The 24,396-nt window shown below is 40.3% G+C and overlaps 1 protein-coding gene across 3 annotated transcripts in view; it reads left to right on the top strand.

The window, feature by feature from the left end:
- The window catches only part of LOC115569566 (polypyrimidine tract-binding protein 2-like), a 30,776-nt gene extending 7,204 nt beyond the window's left edge, over window positions 1-23,572 (top strand). For 2 of the 3 annotated variants that reach the window (XM_030397548.1, XM_030397546.1), the window contains exons 3-14: window positions 2,001-2,061; window positions 6,666-6,838; window positions 7,730-7,870; window positions 8,214-8,369; window positions 8,484-8,594; window positions 8,745-8,955; window positions 9,076-9,191; window positions 11,158-11,191; window positions 11,834-11,926; window positions 18,453-18,669; window positions 19,359-19,436; window positions 19,604-23,572. In XM_030397548.1, coding sequence (XP_030253408.1) covers window positions 2,001-2,061; window positions 6,666-6,838; window positions 7,730-7,870; window positions 8,214-8,369; window positions 8,484-8,594; window positions 8,745-8,955; window positions 9,076-9,191; window positions 11,158-11,191; window positions 11,834-11,926; window positions 18,453-18,669; window positions 19,359-19,436; window positions 19,604-19,733 — 1,521 coding nt within the window. In that variant the 3' untranslated portion in view covers window positions 19,734-23,572. The remainder of the gene's footprint in view (window positions 1-2,000; window positions 2,062-6,665; window positions 6,839-7,729; window positions 7,871-8,213; window positions 8,370-8,483; window positions 8,595-8,744; window positions 8,956-9,075; window positions 9,192-11,157; window positions 11,192-11,833; window positions 11,927-18,452; window positions 18,670-19,358; window positions 19,437-19,603) is intronic. The other variant, XM_030397547.1, reaches the window with a different exon arrangement.
- Window positions 23,573-24,396: the final 824 nt, after the last annotated feature.

The raw sequence follows: 24,396 nt of genomic DNA, 5'->3' as shown, positions 1-24,396 counted from the left end.
GTGGTTTGTCTTTATTCCAGCGGTGCTTCGCACTGTGTGAATGACCAACGGCGGAGAATTGATGAAACGTCGCTGCGGTGTTAATACAGCTTCTCTGTGTGAGAGGGGCTATTCTCAGCCTCCGCAGGTACTACCACTTCCTGTTTGGGACGACGCGCCGACGCAAATTATTCATGTCAACGATGCGTTGTCCCAGCCCTAATTGACTCTAGGTCCAGATCCGTATAGGACGGGGTCTGGGTCTGGACTCTGCCCGACACTAAAATCCCAAATGACAACAAGACATGTAAAGCTGCCCTATGATCGCGTTCTTCAGTTTAATGCAATGTAAGTCCTAATGCAAGAAAGTGGTATTGTTGCGTGGCATGGGTGAATTTTTGCAAGTATGAGTATATGAGTGCAGTATCGGCCTGATGCCAGTATCAGTGCATCCCTACTTTTTAGAGAAAAATAAATAAATACAGGTTGTGTTAAAGTCCAAGGCACTAAAGCATCATGGTATGCATTTATGGGTTTACTTAATAATTGGAATATTAGTGAAAGCCTTAAGGAGGACAGCAATCAGTGGTCACATAGCTATTCCTCTAACTTAAATAAAAAGCAGTGTTGCGTTGACATTGTTCTCGTGACCTGTTTTAACAATATGTACTTGAAAAGCCAATGTTAAAAGCCAAAAAGGGCTGTAAGGCTTTCCTATAGTTTTCTAATTTTCGTCAGAGGGGCAAGTATTAACGTCTGCTGGGGCACTAAATCGCAATCATATTCATAACCAATTATTTTGTTTTCTTGATTAATCTGTTTATCATTTTCAATAGTGAAATGCCTCTGACCGATCCATGGAGCCCAGTGGTGGTGTCATATTTTGTCTGATCAAAACACAAATATTAAATTGGTTTACTCTGATTCAAGAAAATCAGCAAATATTCATATTTAAGACAATGGTTTTTCTTTTAAATTGTTAGCCTGATTGTTATAATGGATACATTAGATTCCACTCAACAAAAATATAATCCTGAGGAGAAAAACACATGCCAAAAAGACTAAACTGTATTTCATTTTAAAGTCCTTACTTCCATGTTGTATTCCATTGTTAACGCCAGAACAATGAGATTTCGTTAAGGAAATTACTTTTACAGCATGAGAATGATTTAATGAAATGGGTAGGGCTTGTGTCCCTCCTGATCATCAGTCAAACCTGTTTCTTTGTGTAAGCGTATTGTTGTTCTGGCTAGCTAACCTGATTTGTTGAGTTCCAGCTGCATTTCTGTCTGCACAAAACAAAGTTAAAGTTGTCTCTCGAAGGGAAATGGAACAGTCATAAAATACTGATTCCTCTTATATGGTGGGTCTTTGCCATGGTGCTTAATTCATCAATATTACAGTGTCATACACAACAGAGATAGTTGCCAGCTGTTGCGAGAGAAATCTTGCAGCTTGTGCACCGTGTGCCCACATTTTGGCCCAGGCCCGACAACTTTATTGCCCTTTCAATTTATTTGTGCCATGTTGCTGTAGCAGGGCCTGCAACATCTAGTTTATCGTAACCATAAAGCATGTTGGTGACAAAAGAACAAATTGTTCAAATTCAGTCAGACAGATACAAAGAAGAGTGCATGAAGCTATTATAAAGTTTTGTGTGTAGTGGGTCCCTAGCCAGGTTCCTTTTCATCCCATCAGTCAGGTTTAAGAGCACAGGGCGCCCATCAGCTCTGGCAAGCCTTCTGGGACCCAGTATAGCTCAGGATGAAATGACACTTGTTGACATCTTAAATTCAGCAAGATTAAACCCACAGCAGAAAAGGAGGAGCCTGCCTACTCTTCTGCTGTTTTATGTCTCTTTCCACCTACTCCTCTACCCTGCTTTTGTTACCTTAAGCTGTCTTAGGAGACCTCTGTTTTATTGTCTTTGAGGGCCTGTTTGGAAAATGGAAATATTTTTCCCCATTATTTCACAACTATGCCTGACCATCTTGTCTGTCTTTTTTTTTTTTTTTCCGCAGAGAGGATCAGACGAGCTGAGTATGTACAACAGTCCCAACTCTGGCATGGGCAGTATCAGTGGTGAGTTCGTTCCGACCACCCCTGAATGGGGTGGGGGGGGGACAGAATTTGCATGTAGCCATTTGATTGGAAGTGACAGAAGGCATTAAAAGGAAGGATTAATACGTGTTTGAAAAGTCTGAAACAAGCTGCGTGAGTTGAACCGTTCTCTCGTGGGAGCTATTTAGTGTCTGAATAACATCACGCTCCTCAGTAGGTGGGCACCCACACACCGCAGTGTGTGACTGGAACAGACATAGTGGATACCACTGCATTTTAATGCCTCCTCACTCTTCAGTTGATATCAGAGGCATCTCAAAGACATTGCAGAATTATGGAAGACTGAAAGAGCTGTTCATGCTGCCACAAAAAGAAGATGGACAAAGTTAGGCTGCAAAAACATTGCCAGCAAAATGTCAACAGTGTTGAAAAAATTCACCATGGTTTTGTCAGATCTTTAATCAAAGTCCCAGCCTACTATTTCTACATAGCACCCCCATCCAAGCCAATGTTACCCCAGGGACCTTTCTGATAACGTGAGATAAAGAAGCTCAGACTGTTTTTATTTTACAAGAACAACCTCTTGTGATCTTGAGTATCCAGACCCCTGCAGAGATGGATGGACAATTCTCAAAATAAACAGTGTTTTTTTCATGGTGCAAGCGTCTTTTTTTTCAATTGCCCTCGGTAAGTGTCTGCAGCAGCAGAGAAAAAGGCACAGCACATGGTGTCCTTCTCTGAGCACTTCAAGTTGAAAATTTGTCAACGTTTCAAAAAGAAGCTGGTGACGTCAACGTGGCTCTGTTCCTTGTTTCTGGCCTAGGCAATAATATTCACCAAGTTTTGTCTCCTATGGATCATGTCTTGTACCCACATTCTCCTTGCTCTTATGACCCAATGTCAAATGGAGAGCAAACCGAAGGTAAACTGCAATGGAGGCAGTGTCAATCATACAGCACCGGTTGTCAAGATATTGTTATCATAGAGACAAGACGCATGTGCAGCAGTTTTTCTCTAAGCGCACAAGCACATCATCCCAGTGCACTGCCAAAGTTTTAATATTGACGAGATGAAATAGGTATGATACAAACTCAGAAATATTTAATTTTCCGATGACTGTAAGCTGTTCCCGGAGAAAATAAACAGTTCCCCAGAACACTGTTTGAAGCCAGTATAAACAGTAACAAAAAACAGCATAAATTTGCGTTGTCCTGTAAGGTCAGTTTGTTTATTCAGTCATGAACACAAAGTTATTTTATTTATTTAGCCTATGGTTAGAAAAAAGACTGTGGCCCTTCTTTAGACATATGCATTGTTACTGTGTTGTGTCATGCAAAGGCCTTTGACCAGTTTCATATCAGTATGCAAAAGACAAATTGGTTAGAGTTTGATATCGTGGACAGGGCAGTGTGCCCTGGACTGTGTCAGATTGGTTAAAAATTGAAAAGGAATTCAATAATTTAATGACTAAGAGTGACATATCCTGTACCAACTATTTAAGATGTAATTAGCAACCTATTCAGTTATCCAGTAAGGGAAATTTGTATTTCTCAGCTTAACTGAGTTGAGATTTGAGGGGATAATATTCTTCTTCCCAACTGAAACAATGAATTGCACATAAACATAAGCTGCCATTGTCAGTCCTACCTGTATGAGCAGTCAGCATCTGCCATTATGCATTTACATGGAAATTGGGTCCAAACAAGCAAAAAAGACAAGTGACTGCTGCAGAATTGTTTGCTTAAAGGAGGAATATGGAATATGAGCTGAATGCCGCCATCTAGTGTCTCAAGATCGTAGTCGCGAAAACAAAAGGGTAATTCCAGCGGTCGGGTTGCCAGGTTTGGACAGGGCAGGAGGATTGAGCCGCCTCCGTTTCCTCCGTTTACTGGGTGTGGAGGTCGATGGGTCACGATCAGTATTCTCATATCTAGGATCAGCGTGATATAATGAAAATAAGTATAGCAGAGGAGTTTGACCGACAGGCAACGTTAGCTAAGTTAGCAAGCGAGTTAGCTTACCGATCCAGGAGAAAGTTCGCCATTTCCGCGTGTGTTTTGATGCCGTGGAAATCCTTTACCTGAGTCCATCGAGCGTTTGCTTCACCGATATTTACTCTGGTTTTTGCTCTTCTCCGGTCACTCAGCTGCTGGGACAGATAACGCACCGTTCGCTGGGGCTCTGAAGAGCTTGCAGACGCCGCCATTTTACCCAGTGTCAGCCTAGCTGTGCCGAGCTTTGCCGAGCATTGCCGAGGTTGCGAAATTGGCAACCCGCAATGCCGGTCGCTATTTGGCTGGTACGATGTAAACAGGAAGTCATTGTCGAACCTGTCAAAATTTCTTAAATTATTTATTTCAGACTAAATATAATATTTCAAGTAAACGCATTACTTGTAATCTGTGCCCCTCTAAACGCCCCGTGGATGTATTATATTTGAAAAAATATAGCTTTTAATAAGCATATTACATATTCAACCTTTAAATAGATTAAGAAGAATTTATTCTCCAGTTTAAGGCCGGGTGTTCTGGCCTTTAAGGAATTTTCTGATATTTTTAAGCTATATACACGGTATGTGTTGTGATGTTTTGAAATCACCTCTAAATCACTCTATCAATGTTAAATTCATCCCTTTGATACATTGATAACAGTATGATGATTCAAGTAGGATTAGTCAAGTAGGGATTTTTTTCATCTGCATGCAAAAATAGGCACACAAATACTCACCAATCACAAGGTGCAGCCGATGGCCAAAGCACTGCAGTCTTCTCCACTCATTTGGGCTCACAGCTTGGATTATACTAGTCTGTTTTCTGTTGGGATGCACACACGATGAGTTTCTAGCAAGTTCCATGAGAGCATCTTGCAGCCCTTGTGCTATTAGCTCACCTGTATGATCATCAGGAAAAAAGCTTGTTTAGTGGCACAAACTTTTTAGCGTCCAGCTCTTGATGTAATGTACCGTTAGCTGAAAAAAGGCTCACAGATTCTGCTGGACCACAGATCTGTGGTTGTGGAGAATTGGCTCACATTTGATAGCTGGTGGGTTACCTTTTCTCTCATTGAATTGTACAACTCTGGCAGTGCATTTTCTGTAAACAAATTTGCAGCCAGGCAAATCATACTTTGGTTGTTACCTTTAAGTGTCTTAATGAGATTTTAAATGCTGGCTTTTCAACAACACTAACTGAGTCCATGTCTTCGGCATTAGTGCAGCCGTGATCTATTACCATTTTCGACTTTTTGCGTCGTATGGGATTGACATGGCAGATAAAGAAGCCATTTGCTTCAGGGCTGGTTCCTTTGACATTTTATTTGATGTGGGTTGAGATGTGGACATGCAAATAATTGTGTTTTATCGAACCTCTTGCAAAATCCAAACCACTGCCAGATGATTGATCCAGTGCTGTTTTTCTTTGTAACCAAGTCATCTATCTCCATCTTCACTTACCATCTCTGAACACTCCTAAACCGGCTTGGGCACTTCACTTTTTTTTGCTCACTCCATGCCCTCTTCTCTTTTCAACTGATACAAAAACATGCATGCACGTAGCAGAGTTTTTCGGATGGGCAGTGGAGTGTGCTGTCTACTGTGTGAAGGCATTACATCAAATGCACTCTCCCTCAAATCTTATGACACTTGTGACATTGTGCCGTGTGATAAAACTGCCAATTTTAAAGTGTCAATTTAATGCAAACAGTCCAAGGCACACCTGTGCACTAATAATGTAGTTTAATCAACATCTGACAGGTGTGTACAGAAAAAGATCCTTTACTTCAACTGTTGAAAAGTGGGAATGAAAACAAAGTGTTGCATTTATATTTTTGTTACGGTGTATGATCATGGCTGGTGGAAATGGTGAGGTTTTGGGAAGCCATTGGGTAAAGGATACACCTGGTGACATTTTTCTTTTCGTCAACATTCATTGAAACAGAAATTGATCTTGTAAAATATATTTGTGTGTGTGTGGCCAAGCCAGAGGCGTGACGCTTCACTGGCCTCACGATTCAAATGCAAACGATTCTCGATGCCTCTCAGTGTATGGTATCGTCAATGATCTATATTATTGCATGTGGCTACTTTTTCATCATTTTAATTCTCCTTTTTAATCAGAAAGTCCTTCAAATAATCTGACCACAGCAATCTACAAAAGATCCTGAATTGAGACACAGCAACTGTAGTATTTTGACTTGCACACCATCCTTCTGCCCCAAATTCCCAGTTGAGGACTAAGTGTGGATTACTTTGTATTTGTTGGGATCTGAAAATAGGCTCTTACAAATGCATTGTTTCCTCCGGTTTAAATAAGGATTGCTAAAACTACAGTACATGTTTTTTTGAGGACATGAAGTTTTTTTCACAATGGAAATGTATAATCACGACTCGGATTTGCAGAATTCTCACAGTAGTATAGACAGTTTTGACAGACTGATGTGTTGTTGGCTTTGGTCTCTTGTGCAGAATGTAGAACACTGTAAGTCTAGTCTTATCCTTAAGAGTAAGAGTTTCAGAGATGGGCTGACAATGACGAATATACAGAACATCTCCAGCGTTATTCTTTGATTCAAGGGGTTGTCGCTGCTGTCATTAGTAAAGTTAATCAGTGTTTATGCTACCATTTTAGATGGGGCTTCCAATGGCAGTGACAGCAAAAAGCTGAGGGTGGAGGAGGCCCCGCCATCCCGTGTGCTTCACATCAGGAAACTCCCCAATGAGGCCTCAGAGACCGAAGTCATCGCCCTTGGCTTGCCTTTTGGCAAAGTCACCAATATTCTCACACTGAAGGGAAAGAACCAGGTGAGTGGAGGATGAACAAGATGTATTGGTCTGAACCACTGAACAATTGTTAAGCTTCGGTTTAGCCCACAGATTATTTGATTGGGGACACAAGAGGTGTGTTGAACGGCGTTAACAGTTTGGGTTTTTCCAATATGGCCAAAGTGGAAAAACACTATCGTGGAGAATATAGGAAATCAAATGTGTTTGTCACCAAATCAGTGAAACTTCCGTAGTGACTTTTCTTCAATAATACTGCTGGAAAGAGTAAGAAGGAGTATTTAAAGCTGCTGTTTTGAAAACTACACAATACAAACACGTTGTCAGTTAATGAACCACCTTTAAGCAGATAGGCCTGTTGTAATATAAATGCAAATTCCTGCCACGCCAGTACATGTCGTATGTTTTCTGGAGGACTGTGTTCGAATCTTGTTTCATTTTCTATCTTAACCCGCCAAGGACAAATGGGTCACCCAAGTACTTGGAATAATTCAGTCTTGCTATCTTAAAATGCATCTGAAAAATGTTCCTACAAAAGCCTATTGTCTGACTGCTGAGGGCTGTAGGAGGTACTTGGCATTTGTCCCCCAGCTTCCTGTGGAGTACAGCTGCTTTTTTCTCCGCACTGCACCGATGTCGATGTGTCCGCTAGTCTTTATCGAACAGTGCTTGTTAACGTTTACTTAACTTCATCTTAACTGCTCTGATAGTTTCTGTTGTATCACAGTGGTGAAATTATCTGTAACTTGCAGGATATCTAAATAAATTCTCTTCTACTTAATTGAATGAAAATGGATATGAGGTTTGTCTAAATATATTGGAAAGTAAGTACAGATGATCAGATATTCTCTATTTGAATGGTAACAGTGGAAATATATCAGCGCTTTGTTTTCTCTTTTTCTCTACTTCAAGGCATTCCTGGAGATGGGAACAGAAGAGGCAGCCATCACTATGGTGAACTACTACACCACTGTAACTCCTCATGTCCGCAATGTCCCCGTCTTTATTCAGTACTCCAATCACAAAGAACTCAAAACTGATGCTGGCAATCAGGTTAGTAGAGTCTGACTAATGACTAAAGAATCCACAGTTCATTTTATTAATTAGTATTATTAGTATGCTTTCAGTTGCATGAAAAAAACATGGCTACTACTCATGTGCCTGTTAAAGACTTGGTTGACAACTAGTGCTCTTTGTTTCACTGTCTCAATACATTAATATTTGAAGTACTCAAGCTCTAAACCTTAAAAAGATAATGATGTTGAGGACCTGTATGTCAATACTTTCATTGTTTTCTTGACATCAGTTAGTTAGCTGTCAGCAGAGTGGGTCACCATCTTGTCAGTTGGCCTCCATTGTTAAAGATCATGACTTAACATCTTGTGTTTGGCCGTAGCGGACCCAGGCCGTGCTTCAGGCCGTGTCGGCAGTCCAGTCTGGTGGTTCACCAAGCTCAGATGTACAGGAGGCCCTCGCTGCAGCTTCCAGTCCTGTGCTGAGGATCATCATTGACAACATGTTCTACCCTGTAACGCTGGATGTCCTGCAACAGGCACGCAGCATTTGTTGTGACTCCATACCAAAGCAAATGGTTCAGGTATGATGCAACTTATGCACCATTTGTACTTGACTATTGAAGTTTGTATTTTCTTTGTTTTGTTGTCAGATTTTCTCCAAGTTTGGCACAGTCATGAAGATAATCACATTCACTAAGAACAATCAGTTCCAGGCTCTTCTGCAGTTCAGTGATCCTGTCAATGCACAGCAGGCCAAACTGGTAAGAGGTTTTTTACCTGGAACACTCACTAATCCTGTTAAGCATCTTTACTGCTAATCAACTACTGTGTAGTTAAGCATTTTTAATCTTGCCATACCGAATGTAATTGTTCAACATGGATGAACATGATTATTTTTCTTTCTTTGACAGGCCCTGGATGGCCAGAACATCTACAATTCATGTTGCACGCTGCGTATCGACTTCTCCAAGCTGGTCAACCTAAATGTCAAGTACAACAACGATAAGAGTCGTGACTACACACGGCCTGAGCTGCCTGCTGGTGACGGGCAGCCCAGCCTCGACCCCACGGTGGCCGCTGCCTTCAGCAAAGACTCCAACTCCCTCCTCGGTAAGATCCCAGGTAGATCACGTTTTTATTTCTCTTCCTTTCACCATTTTGTACCTGCTTATTGTTGTAATGCTTTGGTGTAGTGGAAGTGCTGCTCTCCATTCCATGATTGTCTTGTCTACTTCCTGTCAGGAGCCCTGAACCCTCTGAGCGCGGCAGCGGCGGCTGCTGCTGCTGCGGGGAGGGTGGCCCTGGCTGGACAGGCGGGGTCCAGTGGGGTCCTTCTGGTCAGCAACCTCAATGAGGAGGTCAGTAACACAACTACACACACACACACACACACACACACACAGTCACACCGCACCAGTCAAATGGACCATCTCAGGCTTATATCCACCACCTTCATCCCTCTGTTGTTTTTTAATTTTAATTTGCTGTTGATGGCCAGTTGTCCTCCTTATGCTTTCTTTTTCATTGTCTTGTGTCTGTCACAGACAATACATAGGAATGTCCATGATGGGATTTTTTTGGTACATATTTGACCTGAGAACTCAACTTTAATGACTTACACTAAACCACTTTATTTGGCTTATTAAACTGTAACAATTCTCTGGTCTTTGACAATTAAGTTTCAGAAACTCTCTAAGTTAATAAGCAGAGAGAAACAATGCTTCTGTGACATTTTGTGATGAGCAGAGGGTGGTTTTGTGCACCCATAGATTTGTTTGAGCTTTTCATTCTACAAAATGTCTTTCTGTGGTGATAATATCTGAGCCAGCAATGTCATTCTTTTTAGGTATTTACAGCTCAGAGGTTGTATGCAATTTAATTTATGGTTTCTGCTCAAATTGGCACTGATCAAAAAACATTTTGTCTAACCTTTTTCTTTGCTGTATTTTCTCGTGTCCTTTACATGCCCAGGGTCTTGCTGTTGTTTTGATTTGTTCCCCTCTTGGTCAAGACTTATTATGTCCCCGTAAAGGGAGGGGATTTGCTGTTTCTGTCATAGCACCAATACTTCCCCCTCTTTCCTCCTCCAATGTTCTGCCCTTACCTCTCTTGTCAAACTGTATCTAACTCGGCTAACTGTCTCTCTTCTGTTTTTCTCTCTAAGTTCTCCTCACCTCTCCTCAGCTCATATGAAAGCTCATATGAAATCATTCTGTGGTCTCCTAACCTGTGTCTTAGTTTTGGGAATAAATACGTGCCTCTCTGAAACACTTGTCTTTTCTCCCTCTTCCTCCCGTTTTTTTTTTTTTTCTTTTTTAAACTGACTTAAATAGCATCTAATTTGTTTCACCTAATGTTCTCTGTCTCTTTCCTCATCAGTTTGTTCTCTCTGACTGTGAATGAATGTGTCATAGCAGAGCCTTTGACAGTATCTGAACCATTCAAACATGAACCCCTTATGTTAAGATACTGTGCTTGAGCTTTCTTTTAGCCTCTCAGACTTGTGTGAACACCACGTTTTACTCAAGTGGACTTCACATCAACTCTTGCATGCCAAATTGTACTGCTAAACAAATCTAACTGCATGGTCTCCTAACTGTCTTCCCCCTCAGTTCCTCAAACTTTTGTAGTACCATTCTCCCTTACTGAAAGATTGTAGATCTTCAGATTTGCAACCTGCTGCATGTATTTTTTATCCCATGGTTATGACTTTATATTGCTGATTTTATTATGATTTTGACATGAATGTACCTTTACCCCATGCTTGTCCAGGGTGAAAGACATTTTGGCGCAAGTTATTTGCTGTATTTTGACGAAAGAAAACATTGATCCAAGCCATTATCTCTGACCAAACTACCTGCATTATTCCAGTGTACTGACCTATATTTTATTTTTTGTCCCTCCCCCTCCTCACTTTTTATTTTTTTTATTTTTCTCCCAATTTGCATTTGCCTCCCTATTCATCTCCCCCTCTCACCCCTTTCTCTGCTCCCATCCCTCTTTTCCCCCTTCATTCATCCTACCTCGGCATCCACTTCATGTGCTGATGGGGGTACTTTTAACCCCTCTTTCCTCCACCTCCTCCTCCCTCATTAACCAACCCACCCTCCCCTCCAAACCCCCTTCCATGACTCCTCTTCTGCCGCCTGCTCCCCTCCATGACCCACCACCTCCATCACTCTCCGGGGGGAAAAACAAAAACCACCATTCCTCCTACCTACCTCCGTTCTGGATCGATCTGTCCATCTCTACCTCCGCTCCGCTCCGACTCTTCTACCTCTCTACCTGTCTCACGCTGCTTGTTGCTCTTCTCTCCCTCTAAAGATGGTTACGCCCCAAAGTCTGTTTACCCTCTTCGGTATGTTATCGTTAGCTCTCTCTCTCTCTCTCTCTCTCTCTCTCTCTCTCTCTCTCTCTTTCTCTCTTTCTCTTCTCTCTCTCTCTCTCTCTCTCTCTCTCTCTCTCTCTCTCTCTCTCCTTCCAACCTCTCTTTCTTCTACCTTCTTTCTGTTTATTCTATTTCCATTCTATCTTTGAGACATTTGTCATTATTATTATTATTATTATTATTATTATTATTATTACAAGCCTATGTATATTTGTTTGCACACAGTAGTTTGTTTGGTAATTTGTAATACATTTTCGCCCCCTGTTTATTGGTTTGGGTTAATGTTTGTTACTTTACCCTAAAATTCACTACACAGTTATTTGTAAATGCACGGTGAAGTCATTTTTGCATGCTATTTTTATTTATAGCCATCTGACACAGCTTGATAACGTATCTGTTTAGAGGGTGTCTCTTCTCTCTTTACCTGTTCCCTCTACACACCCCTCACTCTAAGTCTACTGTAAACTTCTTGTGTGTACTCTGCTATTCTCTCTTCTTTGTTTCTTGTCCTTAAATATCCTTGTCTCCAGTGTTGACATTTTGTTTTTCTAACTGTCTGCTTTCTCTCCACCTCACCTTTTCTCATCCTGCCTGCCTGTGGCTCTCATGCAGGAGTGTATGGTGATGTCCAGAGGGTGAAAATTCTTTACAATAAGAAGGACAGCGCTCTCATTCAGATGTCAGATGCCAACCAGGCCCAGCTAGGTGAGCAGATGCCATCAGTACCTAGACCCTAGTTCAGGGTCTAATCATCTTAAGGTGATAGTGGCAGTGGCGGGCAAATCTGTTGCAGCAATGAGGAGTGTTAGTCTGTTAGTGTTAGAGGAAATTATATCAAATACGCTGCCACATAATTACAGATGTAAGAGGTTGTATTTACATATTATACGAAACATAAGGCAATCATCAAAGTCCCTTTTCTTGTACCAGGGCTTCACTATTCCAATACTGGAGGTATTATGTTTTCTGGTTGTGCCAACGTACGTACTTGCCATTCTTATGTACTCGATGTGAATGTAAGCAATCAGGATTTACTCCTGGGTCAATTAACCCTGCAGTAGTCGGGATATTTATCACCTCTGACTCAGCTCCACCGTGATGTGATCACAGCACTCAGGTGAACACGCTAATTTGCTCTCCTTTTCAGTAGCAGTGCTATGACGTATGTTTAAGTTAAGGCTATTGGCTTGTTATTATCTTTCCAGCCATCTCTGTCAAGCAATGTCTGAACATTATTCAGTTGGAAAAGGGAGAATGAAAATTAGTACCACTCTATCAATAAAGCAACAATACTGTAGGGATGACTATTGGTTCTTTTACAAAACATTAATACCATGAGATTTGACTAATGACCATCAATAATGTGGATATAATGATTAAGCTGGTAAAGGCAAGTAGTAGAAAAATTAGAAAAGTGTGGTAGGTCCAGAAAATTGCATCGCTATACTGAAATGCAACATTTTCTTCAAAAACTCCAACTGGTCCAGAACGCAGCCACTCGTATCATCACCAGAACTCCCTCTATTGAACACATCACTCCTGCCCTGCAGCAACTTCATTGGCTCCCTATCAAATCCCGCATTGAATTTAAGATTCCACTCCTCGCATTCAAGATCCTTCACAACCTGGCACCATCGTATCTCTCTGAACTTGTCAACTTAACTACCATGGGGTGAAGAGCTTTCAGCCAATATGCCCACTGCCTTTGGAACTCTATTTCACCGGACATTCACAATTCCGACCCTGTCTCCACCTGTAAATCCCGCCTGAAAAAGGACTTATTCCGAGTGGCATACTCTGTCTGACACTAACTACGTAATCACATTCTTGACTATTTACTGTACTATTGCACTATGTAGTCAGATTTGTATTTATTTAATCATTTTTGCAAAATTCCACTAACTTCCACATCAGTGTTACCTAGGGGTGTTCCAATAAGGGTACCTCACGATTCGATTCGATTTCGATTATGGGAGCTTCGATTCTTCGATTATAACGATTGTAGATTCGATTCGATTATTGGTGCCACAATTCTTTGATTATTGCGATTTTTTAATGCTTTTTTCCATACAAGATTGATTTTGTCTTCATCTGTGGCTACATTTGTAAATAAATAGCCTATAAATTAACTCAGTTCCTATATAACTACACTCATTAAGTAAATAACAAGGTTTTTTGAACATTTGACTTGTATTTTATTTAATCAAATATTATACGTCTTAATATTATTTTATGACTATGTAAACATTTGCACTTTGACCTACTTAACTTTGACCAGGGTAAGCTCCACTTGCAAGAGAGCCCCCTCTATTTGTGGAAAACACTGAAAACAGTCGAGCCCTGGATTTAATGAGTTCATTAATTCAAGTAAACAAGATATGTACTTCCATCAAATTTATTCAATGGAAAATGGAAACTTACTCAGTCTGGAATATGGATAGGATAACTTAACAAAAAAGCTGCCATATTCCAAGGGATCAAATTGCATTCTTCTGAACGAAAGTGCATAATTCAACTGAACTCATGGATTAAAGCAAAAAAAAAATCTTTTGACTGAAATGTTTTTTTGAGCTGTAGCCAAGTCATATTCCCAATTTGTAATCTTTTTGAAACGTGTTAAAGGGCACGTTACTTGACACGTGCTAAAAAAATAAGATAAGATTTACAGCCTCACCACACACCATGTTCTCTAATGCAGACATGAAGTTTAAATATTTGACCAACAGTGTTTTACAGGAGGATGATCTGAACAGCTGTTCTATTCACACTTAAAATGTTTTTTGTCTTTTCAATGTAATTTTCAATCTATGACATCAAACTGGGCCCTTTTTTTCCCAAGCTTCTCTCGAGTTTTACTCTTTCAAATAATCAACCATCTACAGAACTTTTCAGTATGCCATTTTTCTACTTCTTCTCATCATCATTATCATTAATTAATATTATTATTATTATTAATAATATTGTTAAAGTGCGCCTCTTATCGTTTAACAGAAAAATACATCATACAAACGGCAACAAGTACCGGCAGACCGCCAGGCCGCCATTAACCACCAATAGGTTTTAACAGACCAGGTGTTTATTTGGGACAGGCGTTTAATTCCCTCTTCACAAAAATCCAAGATTAAAATGTCACAAACTTCTCCAGCTTCTCTGAATTATCCGGCATCCTTCTGGGCAATAGTTGTCTTCTGCCAGTGAAGTTGTTGCGGTGGATGAAATGATTTATCCAACCAGCACTCGTAGCAAACTCCTCATCTCTGCAGTCACTCACGGTGGCGTACATTTGTTTCACCATCACCCTGATCATTTTGCGGGACACTCTCTCGTGGCGTGCCCGTTTGCTGATAACTTATTCCCGCATGTTTATCTCAGGCTTCTCTCTAGCCTTCTTCCTCCCTCCAGCTGGCAGCCTGGTCCTGTTGCCGTCCTCCTCTGACAGGAGGTTTTATTTTTTCGCCAATCTCTCACTCTCTTGGGGTCGACAGAGAAACATCTAGCGGCTGCTTCTCCCGGGTTTTCCTCTGCATATTTGAAGACAGAAAGTCTGCTGCACCGGAGCCATGGCGATCATCAGTGTGATGACTGATAGAAAGCAAGCACGATACGTGAAAAACGCAAAGAAAAAAATCGTGCAGTGTCAATGGTCGCGTCTTCTTCCTTGATGTTTTTTAAAAAAAAAAAATTGACTCGGCATTAATTTGGAACCGGCGGTTATTTACCAAAATATACACCTTCACCCGGCGTTTAAAGGGGACCACATGATGTGATTTATAATGTGTTTGTGTTTACAGCTACTAATGTATGTAACGCTGTTACTGTGATGACACATGACAGTTAAATATTGAATCTGTCTATAATAACCACATCCTGACATGTAACTGTGATTTTTGATAATCTAAGTACTAATAATAACAATCATGACAAAAAATGAACAAAGACTGCAGATCAAGATAAGAAGCTGCAACTGGAAGTGAGCTGCTTTCTTTTCTATTAGCAGTGAAGTGATGTACTCCATGACAGAACATTATAAAATATGCTAATGTATAAAATAACATTTAATGGTAAAAAAAAAAGTACAGTTGCAGTAGACTTCTATTATAAATATGCAACATATATATTGTTTATTATTATTGTTATTATTATTATCATTTTTATTACGACTATTTTTCTGCATATTCTTGACTTTGAATGGGAGCTGCTGTAAAGCATTTCTGTTTCTGATTCACAGTCAGTTGTCCAAATCTTAAGTTAAATAAAATGAACCAAGACAGATGTCACATGTCAGGGTGTGGTTATTATAGACACAGATTCAATATTTAAGTGTCATTTATCATACCAGCGCCCCCCCCCCCGGATCATATTGTTTGATGGACTGTTGTTGTTATATGTGTAAGGTGTCCTTGAGTGCTTTGAAAGATGCCTTTAAATAAAATGCATTATTACATTTATTATTATCATTTAAAACTAGGAAAAGACGACAACTGTGCCATATGGGGACTCAACGACATCCACAATCTTAGATGGTATATAGTCTCGTATCACTAGATTGTTTTTTGTTTGAAAGAATCACCACAGGGGAATAGGGTCTTTTCTAGAGTTTTACAAAAAATCAGCATTGATCCTTGGATTTAACAGGGGACAATAAGGAGCAGGAAAGTGGAAGTTACAGGGTTAGTTTTGAGGGAATCCTTGTCATAATGGTGTGCTCTGGATTAGACCATACAGTAGCTCGGTATTCTGTAAAAGATTCATGATTCAAATCTAATTTAAACCACCAACATTTAAAAATCCTATGATGAACATGCTCCTGCTGCTCCCGTTTGTTGTTATGTGATAATTTAAAGGAGTGTGTTGGATTGAGTATGAAGTTTATGTAAACATCTCACTATTGCCTAGTCAGATGACATAAACATAAGCACAGTTTTTTTATTTATGAATATGGATCTAGTTTCAACTGGATAGTGATTGACATGTTTTTCTTACAATTCGGTTCAGTTATTAAAGGGATATTCTGGTGTAAGTTTAATCCATGGTCTAACACACCGTGACACCAAGTAAGACCCCCCCTGGAGAGATCAAGTTTGCAGACGGCTAGCTTACATAGTTTTAGCAACCACAGAAAATGACTGCACGATAACAGTAGATTGCAGTACATGCCTCCACCAAGAAACCTCCATCAAAAATATAATGCTCAGAACAGCACCAAACTTATGCAACAGTACAAATAGGGTCCCAGCACATAGTTGGAGGCATCAAGCCTCCACTAGCTTAGCTGGATTTCTATTGTAAAGTAAACACAACTCACCTGCTGCAGCTTCCTGTTGTGGGGAAGCCCTACGAATCGATTACCGCAGGGGTTCTCAACCTTTTGCAAGCTGGGCCCCCTCAAAGCTGGTTCATTGCAGTTGGGGCCCCCCCTTCCCGGTGCCACCCCCACTAAACTACCTTGGATGGATAGATGGATGGATGGATGGATAGATGGATAGATGGATAGATAGATAGATAGATAGATAGATAGATAGATAGATATTATTTTTAGGCCCACACTATTATTATCATCATCATCAGTAGCGGTAGGTAGGCCTATTATCATTACTAGGCTATTGTTATAATTGGCAGTAGCACCATACTTCTAATGTGAGCTTGCAGGAATTATTGTTGTTGTTGTTATTATTATTATTATTATTATTATTATTATTATTATTATTATTATTATTATGAGTAGTAGTAGGCCTATTATCATTACTAGGCTATTGCTATAATTGGGAATTGGCACCAGACCTTTGATATGAATTTATGCTTTATTATTGTCATTATTACTAGGCCTAATAGTAGGCATATCATCTGCACGATTGCGGTTTACCCAGGTTACCTATTCTTGTGGCCACTACATACAATGCCTCCAAACACTGTTTAGACACAGTGCTGTGCACTGAAATGGTTGCCTGTTGCTGATGGAGGCCATCAAGCTTTCTTTTAAAATATTGTAACGCCCCTTGTGGACTGTGGCGCAAAGACTCTTGGGTACTCTGTTGTTGTTGTTGTTGTAATTATGGTTTGTGAATGTGTTTGTGAATAAGATGATATATAAGACGTTTGCGGGTTAATTCACATCCTGTTCTGTGGTTAAATTGTGTCAAGTTAACAAAGATGATGAAAATGTTGGCACCGTGAGTGAATGGATGTTTGCTGGGAGAGACTTCCCGTCAGTGACTGTAAACCGAAACTGCAGGTACGCGGAGTGGTGTGTGTGTGTGTCTCTTCTCTGGTCTGACTGCAGGCCGAGACCGCTGCGCGAGGCTACTGAGAGACTGACCGTCTGTGAGTGCTTTTGGACGGGGAAGGGACTCACGGCAGCACCCGCTGCTCATTGAGCACAGTAACTGCAGAGTGATACGTGCTTTCAAGTCAGAGTCTCCAAACACCACAAAAGTCTCCAATAACACCAGTAAAAGTCGCTAGATTTGTCGCTAGTCGCTTTCGACAAAAAAAGTCACCAGGAGGGTGATTTGTTTGTGTGTTATAATAGTCCAACCACTTACATTTCGACATGCGGGGAATTTTCGTGATTTTTTATTTATTTTTTCCTCCCATCCTGTAGCCTACTCACGCCCCCCGGGAGAGTGTCCGCGCCCCCCCCAGGGGGGCGGGCCCCACCGGTTGAGAACCATAGAGTTCTGCAGCTCAAGGATGAATATGTGTAATTATTACTCCATGGAAATGCAATCAAAGTTCATAACTGTCTTGCCTACCAATATATAACAGTTATTATCGAGAGCTGATAGGGAAAAGAACGGAATTGAGCATTTCTAACCGCACTCGGTATTCGATTCGCAGGGCTTGCCCACAACAGGAAGCTGCGGCAAGAGAGTGTTGTGTTCACTTTACAATAGCAATCCGGCTAAGCTAGTGGAGGTTTGATGCCTCGAACTTATGTGCTGGGGCCCTATTTGTATTGTTGCTCAAGTTTGGTGCTGTTCTGAGCATTATTTGTGGCTTTTTGATGGCGATTTCTTGTTGGAGGCATATACTGCAATGTATTGTCATCATGCGGTCATTTTCTGAGGTTGCCAAAACTACATAAGCTAGCCGTCTGCAAACTTCTCGAGGGGGGGTCTTACTCGGTTTTACGGTGTGTTAGACCATGGATTAAACTTACACCGGAATATCCCTTTAAAGCCAGGCTGCAGCATCTTCACCTCTGACCTTCTTGTCTTTCCCATGGCCAAAGCAATGAGCCACTTGAATGGACAGAAGATGTACGGGAAGATCATCCGCGTGACGTTGTCCAAGCACCAGACAGTTGCGCTGCCTCGGGATGGCCTGGATGACCAAGGTCTGACCAAGGACTATGCAAACTCCCCACTTCATCGCTTCAAGAAACCTGGCTCCAAGAACTTCCAGAACATCTTCCCACCATCTGCCACTCTCCACCTCTCCAACATCCCGTAAGTGCCAGGGTAGCTAGTCACTTTGTGTTGAGATGCTAGAGAAGGCTGTGTCTCGAATATCCTTAGAAACTACCAGGTCATTTAATGCAGGTTGATGGCAAATTATTTGGGGTGTCACGACCTTGATTGTAAGTCAGCTATCGATTGAAATGACGTCATGATCTCAACCTTCATAATTAAAGGTGGAAATCGATGATTTAGCCATGCCCATAGTGTCCCATCCAGCAGGCGTGCCAGGACGGGAAAAACACACACATTGTAGTGCACAGAGTTTACATTACCTCCCCTAACAAGAAACTGCAGCCAACAAAAAGACACCATGGCAACTGCTGATACATGGGACACATCAACTGAAGTATACAGCACTTGATTGCCCTCAAGTGATTTATTCTCCCAGATGCCCTGAAATCCAAGTGTCATGGAAGCTGTATGGAACCATTACATTTACCGTATTTTTTCACTTTTTCCAGTTGCATTTTTCCCCAGCTACTTCACTACTGCCACCATGCAATGAGTGGTTTTCATCTTTTGGTAAACAGATCCTTTAAACAGTAGCCTTTCTCACAAGAGAAGATCTACTGGAGCTGGATAATCTACAGACCTCAATATCACCTCTTTTCATTATAGAAATAAGAATGAGTCCCTGTAACACTATTGACGATGACATCTGATCTTTATTTTATTAGCCAAGATGTGACGGAGGATGATCTGCGACTGCTCTTCTCCAACGCTGGAGGCACTGTGAAAGCATTCAAGTTTTTCCAGTACGTACACCTGTTCTACAGTAACAAGTCACATGTAACCACTGAAAAGTGAAATTATATAGAAGATCAATTATAAGATCTGGTTTGGAATGTTTTTTGACTCTTACTCCAGTATATTGTTGTTAGATTTTTGTTGTTGACACTGTCAAAATTGTTGTATTTTTCAGGGATCGGAAAATGGCTCTGATTCAGATGTCAACAGTGGAGGAGGCCATCCAGGCCTTGATTGACCTTCACAACTACAACATGGGAGGCAACCAGCACCTGAGAGTCTCCTTCTCCAAGTCCACCATTTAAGAATCTGACCCACAAACTCCTGACAGCACCAGGGTTTATAGACTGTGTCTGGACACTGGGGGGACCACATTGAATCAGTTTTGTTGTTGGGATTTTGTTGATCCTGTCATTCCTTGAGAGAGACTGAAACCTTTGACTTGCATCTTTTTTTAAAAAGAACAATTGAGTATGTTGCAGATACTGGATCCTCACAGCTATTCTTAACTGTACCTCTGTATTTTTATTTCAAACAAAATACTGACATGATTGATTGTCCCCCTGTATGATAGTTTGATGTAGATCAGTGTTTAATTCTTAATTTAGTTGAAAAGATACAGAAATGTGCCTTACTTGACAAAATCACCTGTTTCTACAGCTGGACGTGTTCATTAATTACCCTCCTATGCTTTGGGGCACATTGGTATTGGACAGTTTTGGGAGAAAGCTATTTTTTCATCCTCTACACATTATTTCATTTTTGAAGTTCTGCCATCAACCAGGCGTAGCTTCTTTGTTTTGTTCCAAGTTATAGATTCATAACATTTTCCTTTTTTAGGTTGGTAACGGTAGAGAATACTCCTGAGGCAACATGTATAAGTTTCTACAGAAGCCTTTGACAGGCACTGTAACTTGAATTCCATTATTCCTCAAGTACGCTCAGTGCAAGATTTTTCCCCCCACTTTTGATTTCACATAACGTCACATATCATGATGTGGCTCGTGGCTAAGTATTTCTTCATCTGTGTTTTTGAAGCCTTCCATGCTTTTTCCATAGCAGTGAGGTGTAATTGTCAGTGACAATGGTTTTCTAAGCATGTATAGTTATGATAGGATCTCACATCAGAAAGTGTTGCATGCTGTGGAAGCAGTTAGAAGTTCAGTCCACTGTGATTTCATTGTCATGTGACAGTTTACTCGAGAGGGCTACTCGGTTGGACCAAAGTTTCTGTGCCTTTAGTGTTCCTTTAATTAATTTTAACAACAAAAGAAGCATTTGAAGACACTGAAATATTGCATTTCAAGGAAAAATGCTCTGAATTTTAAGTGTTTAGTTTATTCCCGTTTATTTTTTTAATATCCAACAGGACCTCTTGACTTGGGGTTATTTGCTCAGAAATAATAGTTATGTATATTTTTTCTTCAAAGTCCGATTTTATACAGCTCATTATGTAAGGATTTGGTATAGTTCTGAAGAGGCACAATTAAAGGATGAATTATTTTCTAACAAGGGGAGGTGCGACTTGGTTTCCTGCTTTTTGAGTTTTCCCTCTCATGGTCTCGTGTATTCTGCATTACGTCTGTAGCATGCCTAATAAAACTATTCTGTAGCTCTGCATTCATCTCCTCTGTCTCTCTCCTGTCTGCTCCGCTCACTTCTGAAACCATCTTCAGTCCCAGGGTGGGAAGGAAGCCAAAATTCATTTTGGAGCCACTTGAAAACAAGCTCTAATTAACCAGATTGAGCTCTCCGATGGTACTAATTCACAAGACAAGAAATACATTTTGTTGATGTGTTTCCCACCCTGCCAACTGACACAATCTTTTCCTTTGATGTCTTGCTCTCCTATTCTCTGGTAGATGCCTATTTTCTAATCAGTCTCTATAGGTTTCTGCTCTCCTAACAATCTATCTGATCTATCTACTTGCTCTCGTACCTTTATCACTTACATAAATGGCCTCGGTTGGCATTTTTTCCAAGCTTTCTGCATTTTATGCCAGCTTTGGAGTATCTTTGAGTAAAAATTGCTAAAGCCATTTAAAACTGCATTGTACTTCGTTAAAATGCTGTGGAGCGCCAGAATAGGAAAATGTTAAGAATCGCAGGTATAATCTCTGAGAATATACATTAGTCTTTCTTGTTGACAGCTGCCCTGGCGAAAGAACATAACATTTACTGAGCTGATGCTTGGATGACAAAAGTTAACTCTTTGAGTCAGAGAGGTTCACCTTAACTCTCTCATTCCCATTATTTCTGATCGTCTGGGCCTATTCATGTAACTCAAGGAAGAAAAAAAACGAATGTAGTTGCAGCATCCAAGAGCAAACTAAAGGCAAGAGTCAGCCAAAAGATCTGCATACTGCATGAAAAGCTCCCAAAAACTTTGTGCAGCATTTCAGTCTCACAAAGTTCTTCATCCAATTGAAATGTTGTGCAATTTAAATTTCCTGGAGTTAATAGAGCAGTGCCTTGCCTCAGTACTCTCATCAGCCTGGTTTCCAGTAGCAGAAGGAATTAAGTGAAGAAGCTCTGTTAAAACGGCTGTATGCTACCTAAATTCAATTTAATGTTGCTCTGTGTATCCATGATGTGTCCTGAATAGACAGTTGTTTGCTGTCACATTAGCCATGTCATCTTGTTTGCCAAAGTAACCCAGCAATCCTTAGATGGTGCACAATTCAATAAAATTGTATCAAAATCACTGGATGGTAAGTGCAAACTGTGACAAACAGATGCTGAAACTGCAGATATCTTGGCTTACAAATCTCCCTCTGCAGGTGTAAGAAAACATTTGTTTGGTACAGACTCCAACAAACGCCAAATCATCATGATTTTAATAGTTTTGACACTGGAAATTAAAATTGTGCTGCATAATTTCTAATTCCCACACATCATATAACTCAGCCATTTTAAAGGGTAACACCGCTGATTTCACACAATAAAGTGTGTTTTCAGGTGTTTCAGGTATGTGTATATTTGAAACAGAGCTTGAAGCTGAACTGATTTTGACCAGATATTTCACTTTATGTTGTACGTCTGATGAAGTTGTTGGAGGGCAGTGCTACATCAGTGCAGTCCTCTTTTAAAGCAGCTTTAGGAGACCAATCAGGTACTTCATTAGAATTGTTTCCTGGAATGAGGGAATAGCTGCATTCGCTCAGGTCGGGAAAACAAAAATATACACAGTATAACTGAACAGTGAACCGATTTACATTGTTTCAAAAATCAAACGTACTTTATTTTGGGTCCCTGCTCAAAATTTCTTTGCGCAAGGAACTCATGACTGCACTAGTTCTTCAGTTCTGTTTCCTGGCCTGTCTTCACCCTAATTTTATTTTTTTTATAAGAGTAATATCAAAAGTATGCCCCTTTTGAACAAATCAATATAAATGAGATACTTTAACTCTTTCAGTTAGTTGGCCTATGATCTAATTTTACTTATCCCACACTTTTTCACCTGTACTCTTCCTGCCACGATATTTTTCAAGGTTGAAAAGTGGTGATATGTGGACTGAGTAGCCGTCTAACAACAGATCCACCTCTGCTTCAGTATGGTCGATTTATGCTGGCAAATTGCTGCTGCCAAATACAGAAGATCTTCCTCCCTGACCTGACAGCACCTGAAGCGAAATAAAAACTTTCAGCAAATAGTGAGGACTGCGTGAGAACACTGTTTTTCTAAGTGTATGCAAGATTTAAGTTGATATAGTTAACATCGAATATTTTGAAACCTTTTGTTTTTGTCATGATCCATGAGGCGAGTCTGTGGTTTCCTGTTTTATTTTGAAGTTTTACCCTCGTGTCATGTTGTGCTTTTCATTTCCTCCCATTGTTTCATTTTGCACGTTTTTGTTTTTGTGTCCACCTGGTTCTGGTCTGTTATAAGCCCTTGTGTGTAGTATAAAGACTACATGTAGCCTGTGTGCTCCCTCTTGTCTTTGTCAGCCTCTTCCAGTGTCTTCCTATGTTACCTCTTTGTATGTTTCTGGTTTTTGTTCATCTTGTTTTTTCCTAAGTTGTACTTGTGCTGCTTTTGGTTGTATCTTTGTTTTAGCTTGTGTGTCTTCTACTTTGTATTATCAAAGTGCTTGATTTTTGGATACTCAGGTTTTTGTTAATAAAGCTCAGCTTTTGTTCTCTATCCTTGGTGTTCTGCATTTCGGTCCTCACTTTATTTTTGCCCTAAATCGTAACAGTTTTTGCTACTGAGGAAGTCATTTAGCCACATTGTACATTGGTTATTAGTATGAATCACTTATATATACAAATATAAGTGATTCATACTAATAACCACTAATGTACTAGTATGAATCACTTATATATACAAATATATTTTTAATACTAGTTATCTGGACAATCACGATGGATATAACTCCTCCTCTATAAAGTATGATACTTATTGGTATGATAGGTGGAGCTTTAAACACAGAACACAGGGGGGCACAGTGGGTTCAGTCAGAAAAAGACATCATGCATAAGTTAAATATGAACTGCTCAGATGGGTGAAAATAATGTCAATCATTAATTACTCAAGATGGTGGCCAATGAAAGGGTTTCTGTGAAATGAGTCTAATCATTGAACCGTGTGACGTTGACAGCTTTATTCATTGTATGTGGCACACCTCACTGCACAGAAATTAATCAATAAATAATTAATACAAATGTAATCACAGTGTGATGACAAATGACCTTTTCACCTTATTAGCTACAATATAATCAAAAAATGTAAATTGATATGCCTTGTACATTTATTTTCTGTGGCACAGGGCATTTTGTTGTGTTGTTTATGTTGTTATGTTATAGAAATTCCAAATGTCACAAAAGAAGCCATAGTCCACGTTCAGCAGCTTTGTTTTCATAGAATATTGAGCCAGTGACCTCTCCGAGTGCAGCGATGACCAGAAAGTGAATCAGTCTGCACGAGACCATCAGTGAGATGATTGGCTACTTCTCTATATTTATTAT

Source organism: Sparus aurata, chromosome 19 (assembly GCF_900880675.1).
Source record: "Sparus aurata chromosome 19, fSpaAur1.1, whole genome shotgun sequence".
In the NCBI taxonomy this organism is placed as follows: domain Eukaryota; kingdom Metazoa; phylum Chordata; class Actinopteri; order Spariformes; family Sparidae; genus Sparus; species Sparus aurata.
Note: the sequence above shows the minus strand (reverse complement) of the source record. Positions and strands in the feature narration are given on the sequence as shown.